This window comes from Lynx canadensis, chromosome A3, assembly GCF_007474595.2.
Source record: "Lynx canadensis isolate LIC74 chromosome A3, mLynCan4.pri.v2, whole genome shotgun sequence".
Taxonomy (NCBI): domain Eukaryota; kingdom Metazoa; phylum Chordata; class Mammalia; order Carnivora; family Felidae; genus Lynx; species Lynx canadensis.
The window spans coordinates 821,568-833,819 of NC_044305.1; the positions used below are offsets into that span (position 1 = coordinate 821,568).

At 64.2% G+C, this 12,252-nt stretch overlaps 1 protein-coding gene across 1 annotated transcript; it reads left to right on the plus strand.

Moving 5' to 3' along the window:
• The first annotated feature begins 1,220 nt into the window (after positions 1-1,220).
• On the plus strand, positions 1,221-12,252 carry NKAIN4 (sodium/potassium transporting ATPase interacting 4). The gene is made up of 6 exons (XM_030309087.1): positions 1,221-1,274; positions 4,367-4,464; positions 5,244-5,377; positions 7,895-8,085; positions 10,910-10,967; positions 12,164-12,252. Exons 1-6 carry the CDS (start codon positions 1,221-1,223, stop codon positions 12,250-12,252), a joined length of 624 nt encoding a protein of 207 aa, XP_030164947.1.

The following is a 12,252-nucleotide window of genomic DNA, read 5'->3' on the forward strand; positions in this document are numbered from 1 at the left end:
CAACTGAATTGATTTCAGTCGTTCCCCTGTGAATGGGGCGCTCAGAGCTCCTGGGAGTAGATGTTCAGGGAGTGATCTCGAAGGTTCCCCTTTGCCTGATGGCGCTGCCCAGCCTTGCAAGGCCTTTACTGTCCCTGCCGTCACCAGGGAGCTGGGACCCTCTGGCCCTGGCCCCCTGGAGCCAAGATCAACGGCCTGAAGCTGAAGTGTCGCTTGCTGTGCTGCCCTGGAGGTGGGCCCTCCTCCCCACTCCCCCCACGTGCTCCTCTGTTCAGGAGGCTCCTCTCTGGGACCCCGCCAGGACCACCCCCTGGCTCCAGCCTAAGATTCACTTCCTGAGGCAGGCTGATCACGGCTCACACCGATCTCGATCTCCAGTGGCTCCCTATGGCTGAGCGATGAAGTCCAACCCAGTGTGTGCAAAGCCTCTGGATCCCACCTTGCCTGCATCCCTTCTCCCATCTGCCCAAACCTTGCTCCGTCCCACCTCCGTGGCTTTGCGCAGCAGGGTGATCCCCCAGCCCTCCCTCCAACACACAAGACGCGTGCCTCAAGGCTGCCTGCGATGCTGAGGGCTCCCCAGCGTCCTCTCCCTCCAGCCTGACCCTGCCCTGGCCCAGACACAGTTGCAGCAGACCCCACTTCCAGGTCTCCCCATATTCTGTGGGCTGGTGAGCTCTTGGTGGACGATCCCACCCGCCTCCCGCTCCTCCACCCCAGGAGGGGGACCTCTAGCTCCCGACCTGGCCCAGGAGCCTGGGGGCTGGGGTGCACCTGCGGGTCCACGAGGGGGAGGTTGATGGGGAGGGCACCCTGCGGGGGGGCAGAGGAGGGAAGTGCTGGGGTTTTCCTGGATTTGTCTGGGGCCTGGGTTCTGGCCCAAACTCCTGAGGAGCCGCGCCATCGCCCCTTTAAGAAGGGGGTCCCCGTCCCTCCTCAACTGGAGCGAGGCCCCCAGAGGGACCCAGGGACAAGGTACTTGGAGGGGCGGAGCTGAGCGGTGGGGTGGGGGTGTGGGGGGAACCGGGGCTGGGCCCCAGACATCTTGGGGGGGTGGGGCTGGGGGGTGGGACCTGGCTGGCAGCGGGCAAGTATGTGGGGCGGGCCCGGGACCCCAGGGCTGGACAAGAGAGGGGGGTGGCGGGAGGGGGGGGGCTCTGGCCCGGGCGCCCCCCACCGGGTGCACGGGTGGCTCAGGGCCCAGGCTCGGAGGCAGCACCATGGGTCGCTGCTCTGGGCGCCACAAGATCGTCTTCCTCCACACTTTCCAGCTGGTGAGTGGACTCTAGCCTTCAGGTCCGGGCTCCCAGCGCCCCGGGGGGATCCAGGCTCCTTGCGCCTCCCCTAGCCCTGCCTGCTGGTCTGAGCCTGCCTCGGGGTGGGGGTGGGGGGTACCGAGCACTTCTGGGGCCGCCACCCAGGGGAGGCAAGGAGCCAGTGTCCTGTGCGCGACCCCGATGGCCCCTCTGCCGACCCCAGGTGCGCTCGTGGCGGGGGGGGGGGGGGCATGGGGGCCCGAGCGGCAGCGGCGGACACGCAGCGGGGACAGGTGCCGCCTGGAAGGGGCCTGTAAGGAACAAAAACCACTGGGCAGGGTGCCTGGGGCGGGGGGAGGGAGGGGGACTTCAGCGCGGGAGACCCTGGCCTGGCCCTGGTCCCTCCCCAGGACTGGAGAGATTCGGAGGTAGTAGAGGGTGGGAGCTGGTGCCCAGGGCTTGGGAGCCTTTCGTGTTGAGGGTGAGCTGGTCCCCGATTCAGAGCTTGGTCTCAGAACTTGGGCGGCCCTCGCCAAGGTCCCGTTCTGCCCTCAGAGCTGCTCCCGGGGCCCTGGGTGGGGTGGGGGACACTAAACCAAGATCCCTGGCCACTGGCCTGGGGGGCAGATACTGATGGGGCCCTTCTTAGAAAGGAAATACTGCTCTGTTGAGGTCAGGCTGGGCAGGCTTCTGGCTCAGCTGGGCAGGGGACTCCCTCCCCTTGAAGCTCAAAGACCCAGGGAGGATGAAGTTTTAAGCAGAAAGTTGTCCCGCACCCGTGGGGCCCTGTCCTTCGCCTGGGGGTGAGGGTCGCTGGCAGAAATGGCAGGGGGCTGAGGTACAAGGCTGGTGTGTCCCACGTGGGGGTTTCCTGTGGACACACACTTCGTACTTTGGAAGCCTGAGGGGTGGGGGTGACGGGCTGTGTGCAGGAGGTGGACTGTTTGTGCTGGACAGGCAAGGCTGGGAGACACCTCTGGGCTTCACAAAAGGCTAGAGGCCCGAGGACTGTTCCACCAGCAATAGGGAGCTACAGCAGCTCAGAGCAGAAGTGTCCCCGTGTCTTTCGGTGGGAGGCTCCCTCAGTGGCAGGAATTCCTTAGGAGGCTCCTGGGGGTGGGTGGGGGAAGCAGGAAAGGGGAAGAAAAGGCCTACGGGGTGAAGGACGGTGAGGAGCCCGGGCTGATCAGGTCTGCAGTCTGCATGTCAGAAAGTGGTGCTGCTTTGTGGGTAGTGTGACTTCGGTTTCCACGTGCTGAGTTTGGCGTGTGGGATGCAGTCAGGGTTGATGTGCGGCCCAGGAGGAGGGCAGCAGAAATAGATATACCGGGCGAGGGATGTGGCCTCGGGGCTCACATGGCTCAGGGAGGGTCATGTTGCCTGTCTCACTTCCGCAGTGGCCAGTGCACAGGGGGGCACCTCAGCGGGCCCCAGAGAGGTCACCTGCAGGTAAGGGAGAAAGGTTATCCTGGCCCCAGGGCAGCGGGTTCCCCTGGACGGGGCAGGTCGGTGCGGGGGGGGGGGTGGGGAGGGTCACTTTCTGAAGACTCTGGGTCTCAGCCAGGAGGGTCTAGGGCTGGGACAGAGTGTGTCCCACATGGCCGGGCAGGCCCCAGCTAAAGAGCCTTTTGTCCTGGCCACCCCCGTGCTTCCTCTGCGCCCTGGAGGGGAAGCAGAGGGGGAGAGCTGGGCATCGCATGTGGGGTAGGGGCGCGTGGGGGGGGGGGGGTCCTGTGGCTTTTCTTTTCTCTTTGATAAGCGTGAGAGTTTTCTTGTTACCGAGCTAGTGGACGAAGTCCTGAGCATCTCTTCTGGGCGCCTCCCTCTCGAAGAGTAGCCTGAACTTTGGCCGCTCTGAGCCGGCCGGAGTGCGCTGTGAAGGTTCCCCACGCTGCGCCCAACCCACGGACGGACGAGAGGGGAGCCTGGGCTCAGCAGGCGGCTGAGCTAAATCGCTCACATTCTCCCTGCCCTGAGGGAGGCCGTAGGGCCGTGCAGCGCCACGGCGCTGAGCCTTCTGGCGCACGGCTCAGAAATGGAAAAGATGCCCCCCACAGCCCCACCGGGGTGCTGACACCCTGCCCGAGCTGCAGGAGCACATCCAGCCCAGGCTCAGAGAACGGTGCCAGCGGTGACCTGGTGCGTGGAGGCGGAGGGGGAGGGGTCTTGGGGGCCGTCCTCACTGGCCTCCCCCGGGCGCGTGGCACGGGCAGGGGCACGGAGGCAGGGCAGCGTCCCAGCCCGTTGCTTAGGGTCTTCTGGGCAGAAGAGGAGGCCTGGGGCTCAGAACGTAGTTTCGTTCTGTGTCTAGAGCAGATAGTGCCGGCCAGCCGTGCCCCTGAGCTTGTGTGCGCGTGAGCTTGTGTGTGTGTGAGCTTGCGTGTGTGTGCACACGTGTGGGCCTTTCTCTGTCTCCTTGCCCCGTGGGGTCACCCGTCACGGCGTCAGCCCTTCATGCTTGCCCCTCCCCCCGCCACCTCCAGAGCTTTGTCAGTCCCTCCACTCACCCCTCCCCGCCCACCACACCCCTCTGGGCCTGGCCAGGGCTTCCTCCGCCCTCATGGGTGGGACCGCCGGGTCCCTGACCCCTCAGTGGCCGAGGGTCTGTGTGTCCATCCTCCAGGGGGTTGACCGGGAGCTCCAGGCCTGAATCCCGCACCCTCGGCGGCCTGGTCAGGCTGGACGGGCTCTCGTGAGGCAGGGGGCACACGAGCTCTGCCCTCAGCTGCCTCCTTCCCGACACGCGTGTGACTAAGTCCGTGGGCCTCCTCTGGACCCTGGGGTACAAGCTGCGATGAAGGCAGCTGTGCCGTGACCGGCGACGCCGCTTATTAAGGGCCGGGCAGTGGGCCAGCCCAGGGCGACGTCGCGGACAGACAGAGGGAAGGTCTCCCTGCCGTGCCCTTCTGCTGACACCTGAAGGGCTGGCAGGGTGAGCCGCCGAGCCCGGCACTGAGCGGCTCCACCCTGACACCTGTCCCGTGGCGGGCTGGGGGAGGTCATCCTGCGAATGGAGTCTGCGGGTGCCCGGCTGGGGGAGCAGAGCCCCCAGGTCTCCTCCACGGCCCCCCCTCCCCACCAAGAGCTGAGCTCGTCTTGTCCACCCCCAGCCTCCCTCGGCTTCCTGGCACGCCGTGTGGGCGGCCGTCTGGGTCACCTGGAATGTCTTCATTATCTGCTTCTACCTGGAAACGGGGGGCTGTCAAAGGTGAGTAAATCGGAGGGGTGTGGTCAGGCCTGCCTGTTCGTCACCGTCTCCCCCATGGTCTGTTCTCGGCTCTGGCCCGCAGGGGCGGCTCAGCGAGGGTTTGGGGATCTGAAGGGCAGGCAGGCGGCCTGGGAGCGGAAGCCGCGGGTGGGAACACCTCGGAGGGGGCCGGGCAGTCCGGCCGCTCCTTCAAATGCTGGTAAAACCCACCGGCCTCCCCCTGGAGGAGGGGGACACCACATCCAAGCCACGTTTCCATGTTTTGCTGGGAGCATTGGTGTGAACACCTCCCGAGCGGCTGTTTTGGGCACTTTGTCCGTGATGCTGTATTTCACACTTGCCTGGGGCTCAGAGTAGGTCCCGAGAGCTAGGAGTGGGGGAGGGTCTGCCTCCAGGTGGGCAGCAGGCAGACCGGCCAGTGCTTCGTGGGGCCACACCTGGGGCAGTGGGGTCGGGAAGACAGACGTCAGTTCAGACCCCTAAACTGGCAGCGATGGCCAGAGACGTGAAAGAGGGGCCGGTGTGCTGCGAGAACACAGGGTCCGACCTGGACAGGGAGGCCTTCCTGGAGGAGGGGATGAGAGCGGGGGAAGGGGAGTCCGGGCAAGCAGAGGGAGGGTGTGGCTAAGAGCACCTTGGGGGTCCCTGCCTCCCTGGCTGGGGCCCAAGCAGGTGGGGCCGGGACAGGCAGGAGGGCAGGACACCCCTCACCCTTCTGGGGACCCATGGGGGTGGGTGGGCGAGCAGTGTCTCTGGTCCCACCCGCACCCCCGGGACAGCAAGCTCCTGACCTTCCACCTGCCCCGGCACCGTTCCTGGTGGCCCCTGGACGGCCAGGCCTTGGTGCCGGGCATCGGCTGCGCCCTGTGCCCTGGAGCACGGCTACAAAGAGGCCCTGTGGATCCTGGTGGCGGTGAGCCCAGGGAAGGGGAGGGGTGGGGGGACTCTCCAGCTCTACCTCCCCAAGGGCCCCCGTCGTTGCCTCACAGGTGAGGAATGACACTCCCGCCCCCACCTGTGTGCTTTGGCCACAGGATGTGCAGGATGGAGGGTGGTTCACCAGCCTCGCGGGGCGCGGGGGCCTCTGCAGAACTGGGGTCTGCTGTCTGCTCACGGCACAGAGACGCCAAGTCTCCGTGAGAGGCCCGCGAAGGTGTAGCCGAAGTGCTTTTACCCGCGTTCACGGGCCCTGCTGTAAGGGGAGAGTCTGAGATCGATGGAGAAGGGCGCTCGACTGGGGTGGGGGACACCGTGCACCGCCACTCCGCGTGGTTGATGTCACTCATTTTCCCGGTGTGTGCAGCGAGGGTGACCCGCTGGGAGCCACAGTGCTGGTGGACGGCTGGAGTAGCATCATAGCTCGAAACAGTAACTCTCTACGCGGGTCGGGGAATCCGGAAATGGCTTAAATGGCTGGTTCTGGCTCCAGGCCATTCCCGAAGCTACGATCAGGCTGTCGGCCGAGGCCCGGGGTCACCCGCAGGTTGGATGGGGGCTGGACGGTCCCCAAGTTGGCCCGCTCACGTGGAGTCGGCAGGCGGCCTCAGGTCCTCGCCCCCGGACTCTCCCCAGGGCTCGTCCCCCCGGGGCGAGCCGTCCGAGGGGGAGACGAGGGGGCTGCGGTGCCTCTGTGACCCTGCCTCGGACGTCACACTTGGTCATTTCTGGAGAATGTCAGTGTTGCACAGAACAGCTCCAGCCAGGGTGGGAGACGGCCCCACAGGCGTGGGCTCAGGGGGAGGTGCACCGGGACGGACTGGGGGCTTCTGCGGGAGCACAGGCTCCCTGTGCTGCTCCTTGCTGCAGTGACAACACAGATGGGGCCCAGAGTCCCACCTTCCTCCAAGGCCCAAAGTCTCTGGATTATCACTTGGGGAAACCCTTTGTCCCCATCGTCTCCCCATCTGAAGAAGAGGAAGGTGAAGGGCCGTAGTTTGACCTGAGGCCACACGGCCAGCTGCAAGGAGCTAGGACCCAGAAGAGGCTGTGTCCCAACCTCCCTCCCCCCCCATTCAGGGATGGGAGGAGGCCAAAGGGAAGGAGGAGGTGACAATTATAACATGTCCTCCTTCAGGGCTTGGTGGCTGTGAACATACGTGCCTGGTCAGCAGAGCCCGTGACCATGAGCATGACCCCATCACCGAGCTGGTGCGGGGGAAAGCCCCCATGTGGGCTCCAGCCCCTCCCGCTCACAGCCTCCGGGAACGTCCCCTGGGGTGTGTGTCTTCTCTCCAGGTGCCACCATCCGTGGGCTGACCCTGGCCCAGCGTCGGGGTGCCCACCCAGTGGGCCTGGGGCTTCTCCTGTGCTCACTTCTCTGGGGGCAGAGCCCTGGGGCGCATCACAGTTGGAGGTCTCTCCGGGAGTGTGTCTTTTCAGGGGCGGGGGGGGGGGGTTGCCTTATCCGCGGATGCGTGTGTCAGATGAGACTGTGAACTCAGAGATGGTCCAGACAGCCTGGAGGTCCCTGGAGAAAGGTGGGGTCATCGAGCGTCTCCCAGAGCCAGCGGTGGGGCTGTGCACAGGCGCTTTCCCTGTGCAGAGAAGGGAGAGGGCCCGGTGTCGGGAAGCCCATGCCGGGCTCCACCCTGAACAGGGTCCCCGCTGCCCCCTGTGTGGCCAGGCCACGTGGGCCAGTTCTGACTGATTTCTGGCTTTCCACCTGGGAGTCTCCCAGGGTCCCCGTAACAAGGCACTGAAAACAGGCAGCTGGAAACAACAGATATTTATTCTCTCCGACCCGGAGGCCAGCGTCCAACAGGGTTGGTTCCTGCAGGGGGCGCTGAGGGAGGGTCTGTCAGCTGCCGGTGTCACTGTGGTTCCTCGCTGGTGGACACATCTCTGTCTTCACGCAGCCTTCTCCCTGTGTGCATTCTGCGTCCAGTTTCTGTCCCCTTTTCCTTAAATCACGGCAGTCGATGACGTTAGGGTCTGCCCTAATCTGGTGTGGCCTCTTCTTCTTTTTTTTTTTAATTTTTTTTTCCAACGTTTATTTATTTTTGGGACAGAGAGAGACAGAACATGAATGGGGGAGGGGCAGAGAGAGAGGGAGACACAGAATCGGAAACAGGCTCCAGGCTCTGAGCCATCAGCCCAGAGCCCGACGCGGGGCCCGAACTCACGGACCGCGAGATCGTGACCTGGCTGAAGTCGGACGCTCAACCGACTGCGCCACCCAGGCGCCCCTGGTGTGGCCTCTTCTTAACTTCATCGGATCTAAAAAGACCGTTTCTAGACAGGGTCATATTCGCAGGTACTGGGGTTAGGACGTGAACACACGTCTCTGAGGATGTGATTCAGCCCACAACGACTAAGCAATTCCTCAGGGTTCCACGTATGTGCTCTGGCTCCTGGAGGACCCCCGCGGCAGAGGGCTGCCCCGCGGGGACCAGCCGACCCAGGCCCCTTTCTGAAGCTTCGTGTTGTGCAGGCTGTGGTGGCCCTGAGGAGGCCACTCTCCCTGGGCCCACGTGGGTCACAGAAGGCCGACAAAACCTGATGCAGTCACCAGAGGGGACTGGCCGGATCTGGAGGCTCCTGACTTTGCCTGGTGTGCACGGGGGTGTCCGGGTGGATGTCGGGTTTGTAGCACGGGTTCTGAGCCAGCGGCTGGTACTGGAAGTGAGTTTCAAATCCAGGGCCATCCATGACTTGTGGCATCCGTGCCCGTTCGTGGTGGTCTGTGGCGTGAGAAAACACGGCAGTTCAGGTGGCCTGCGTACTTCCAGGGTTCCCTCCGCCCCAGTTTTTATAGGCCCCACGGACAATCCGACTGTGGGGCATTTGGGGTGCAGCCCCATAGCCAGGAAACAGACCCGGCCTTCCCTTTGGTGCTGGGGACCCCGTCCCCATGTGCCTCGCTCACTGCTGCCAAATGAGGGCCACGGTTACGTGAAAACACATGGGAACCCAGGTGCCTTCCTCGAAAGGGAACTTGGCAGGGATATTCATCAGCACTTCTGAAGTCATTTACAGAGTTTGTAAAAGGGCAATGAAAAGGAAAGTGGGGAAGAACAAATGAAGATTCTCGGGGGAGTCTCCAACATGCCTCCGCTGGTTCTGGTGCTGGAGAATTCTGCGTGCGGATGGGAGAGACAGGGACACCTGGTAGTGATTACCCTTCACCCGCAGGGCTGGGCATCCCGTTAATGAAATGCAGGTTTCTGAATACCAGTCAGCTGGTACGAGCTTTGCCTCCAGGAGCCAGCCCTCTGCTGTTTGCTTTGGAGAGTTCGGAGAGGCAGGCGCTGAGCTGGCCCTGCGGTCTGGCTGGCGGGGAGAGAGCCAGCCAGAGGAGGCTGCGTGCCCAGTGTGGACGGGGTAGGGTCTGCGAGTGCTGTGGGCCTCTGGGGGCTTCAGGGAGGACGGACGGAAGGTGGGAAGGCCGAGGTGTGGCCGTGGGGTTGCCTCCCCCGGGGACCCTGTGCACAAAGAGCAGTGTTGGGGGGATGGTTTCAGCACCGCGGTCAGCGCCTGGCCCTGGACCCTTCCCAGGGAGGGACACCAGGCACGGGGCCACAGGGCTGCTGGCCAGCAGCACTGCGGCGTCGGAAGGCTTCTCAAGCTTGTCTTTCAATAGGGAGGAGACAGGCTTGCCTGGGTCAGCATAGACGAGGCCCACGACCTGCCCCCTGGAAGGACGGGGGCTTCCAGAGCAGGGGCACAGCACCCTCACGACATCAAGGGGGCCTGTTGGGCCTGTTCTGTGGATGAGGAGACCAAGACCCAGAGCTTAAGTGACCCCTCGGGTCTCACCTCTGCTGGTGGAGGGCCAAGCCACTCCCAGGAAGGCTGGGGAGGCTAGCTCCTTCCCGAGGCCCCTTGTTTCCAAGACCATGCTGCTGGCCACGTTCCTGTCCCCCCACCACCCTCTCTCCGAAGATCTGCTGCGGCTTCTCCATAGCGGGCTCCCCTGTGAAACCCCAGAGCGGTCAGCGTCCCACAAGGCAGAGAGGGTGCACTTAATTAGGTTAATTCCGGGGGACGGGTGAAGGGGCCGTTCTAAGTGTGGGTGCCATGCCGGGCACCACACGGGGTATCCCACCCCCTCGGTGTGCATAGCCCTGGCCAGCAGGGGTGTGGGGAGGAGTCACACCCAGGCAGAGTCCCCCCTGCTCCCGGGAGGCAGCCCTGCAGAGAAGGGATGGAGGGATCTGTGCCCTCCTGTCTCCCTCCCATCGCCTGCTGGGCTCCCCACTGGCCGCCCGAAGCTGGAGGGCGTTGGAACCCAGACGCCACCCGCACCACGGAGGGTGGAGAATGTGGAGGCAGGTCTGTGGGGGGAGGTGGGGCACCTCCGACGCACCGCCTCGGACTCCTGCTCGGAGCTGCATCCTTGGGGTGGAGACCATTGCTAGGGGAGGTGCTCCAAGAATCGGTGATGCCCCTGAGGGTGCAGGTCTGACCTGCAGGGTTCAGAGGCCATGGGGCATGACCTCACCATCCTCAGCTGCCTCTCAGGGTTCCAGTGTCTGGGGAAGAGGTGACTGCTTCCCTCTGCAGAGCCCCCTGGATGAGTTGGGGCTGCCCTCCCAAGGGAGCACACGGGGCTGCGGGCCTTTCGTGGGACTCCCTGTGGCTGTCTTGTGCACAGGCAGTCCTGCTCAGGGGCCACTCTGCTCTGGCTGTGAGTCCGGGCTGGTCCCTCATTCTCGTTCACAGAGGACACAGCTCCCGGACACGCTCAGGAGTGATTCATGCGTGGTTAGCGCTGCTCGGGCCACGAGAGTGCGGAGAGGCGGGCCGTGGGCAGCGTGGGCCCTGCACCGTCTCCGCTGGAGCCCTTGCTCCCACAGAGGCTGGTCCCTGGGTGTCCATGGGACACTGAATGCCAGGCTGCCCTCTCCCCTGGGCACCTCCAGTGAGCCTGGCTGGGGAGCTTCTGCCTGAGCAAGCCCCTGACGCCCTCGTGGCGGTGGCCAGCCCCGTCCACTCTGCCCAGGATGGCCCGCTGGGCTGGGTCCTGGGAACTTCCAGCTTGGCCAGCCCCGACTTCTCCAGCCAGGGCTGCCTCTAGATGCCCCCTCGCCCCTCCGCAAGGAGGAGAAACCTGGCGGTTGGCTGCTTAAGACAAGAGGCCCCGGATGCCCTGGCGGTGGCTGGAGGGTTCCTCCTGGGGCTCCATCTGGGCTGTGGCCACGCCTCTGAGCGCTTCTGTCTGCCTGCGTCTCATCCTCTTGCTAAATAAGGCAGGGACTTGGTTATGTTGACTCACCTGTCCGTTGGCCAGCCCTGACCCCTCCCACCCCTCACCTGCAGGGGCCCGGTCAGCCTCACAGGGGAGGTCAGATGCCACCCAGTACATCAAAGCTAAAGAAGCCCCTTGGGTCCACTCTCCTGGTTCACTTTACAGACAAGGAAACTGAGGCCTAGAGGGGCTGTGGCTTCTGTCCCATGCCCTTGCAGCTTGCCCGAGTCCTGGTCCGGACCTCTTGGTGTCTTTCAGCTTGTGGGCTTCGTCTATGGCTGCTATGTGGTCAGCGTTTTCACCGAGGAGGACAGCTGTTGGTGTGCGGCTGCCAGGCTCCCACGAGAGCCCCTGAGCGACCCGGCCTGGACCCGCCAGGCAGTGGGGAAGGGACAGGGAAGCAGAAGGCACAGAGGGGGTGACTCTGCGTTCTCCTGGCCTGCTGTTGGCCAAGCCTGAGACCTCGCCCCTTAGAGGGACCCCTGTGCCCACAGGGTTCCTTGCCTGAGCGGAGGGGGCAGATGGCCCAGGCACCTGAGAAGAGAGGAGGAGGAGCCCTGGGCTGTGGGCACCAGGGGTCAGCTCACCCCCAAACCCCAGGTCCCGGGGATCCCGTGCTGCAGGGTTGCCCCCCCCACAGCCCCCACAGCTGCTGCAGGTGGAAGGCTGAACCCTCAGACCCACAGGGAGGGGCCCCTCTGCCTCCTTGCAGCTGACATCCCGGCCCTGCTGGCTGTGGCTGTCCCCACCACAGTCCCCCGGCTGGACGCATCTGGGCAGCATTTTGGCTTCCTGCTTACAGAGGTGAGCCCCCGTGACCTTCCTCTGATTGGCAACCTGAACGCTCAGGCACACTTGCGAGCCCTGATCACCCCTGGCTCTGACTGGTTTCCTGGGAAGACCCTGCAGGGGACAAAGCCGGGGTGGGGGGGGACTGGGTACACCCGGGGGCCACGGGTTCCGTGAGCAGAACCCTCCCTGGGGTCGGTTCCCTGGGGATTCAGAGCCTCTGTTCCCAGGAGTTAGGTGGCTGTGAAGTTGGGGGTCCGCGTGTCCGAATGATACCCTGTGCTCAGGGAGCCGAGTCTGGACCAACCCCGGATCCCTCAGCTCTCGTGCTGTGTGACCCCTGGACCATCGCTCGCGGGCTGAGAGAGAACAGAAGGGGCTTCGTGTGTCGGTTACATTAAAACAAACGTTTTAGGAGGAGAACCAGCCCTGGGGGGTCAACCTGCACGGTCACCCCAGGCCACCTCCCCCTGCTGAGGTGGTCAGCGTCCACTGGAACGTTTTCCCTGGGGAGTCCCACTGTTCATCCTCCGGAGGGACAGTGCCAGGCCTGCCCTCCCCCCACAGCCCCCCAGTCTCACCCCTGCCCCCGCCCTCCCCCCAGAGCCCCTCAGTCTCACCCCTGCCCTCCCCACATGAGTGCCTGTGGTTGGGCATGTTCTCCATTCTGTCATCTTTTCCATTGTTTGGGGCTTGTTTTATTTGGGTCTTGATTTCTTACAGTTGATTTCATTGGTGGATTTGACCCATTTCTTCTCTACCATGTCAGTGAAAAGCCTTCCAACCTCTTGTGCAAGCAGGCGTCCTCGTAA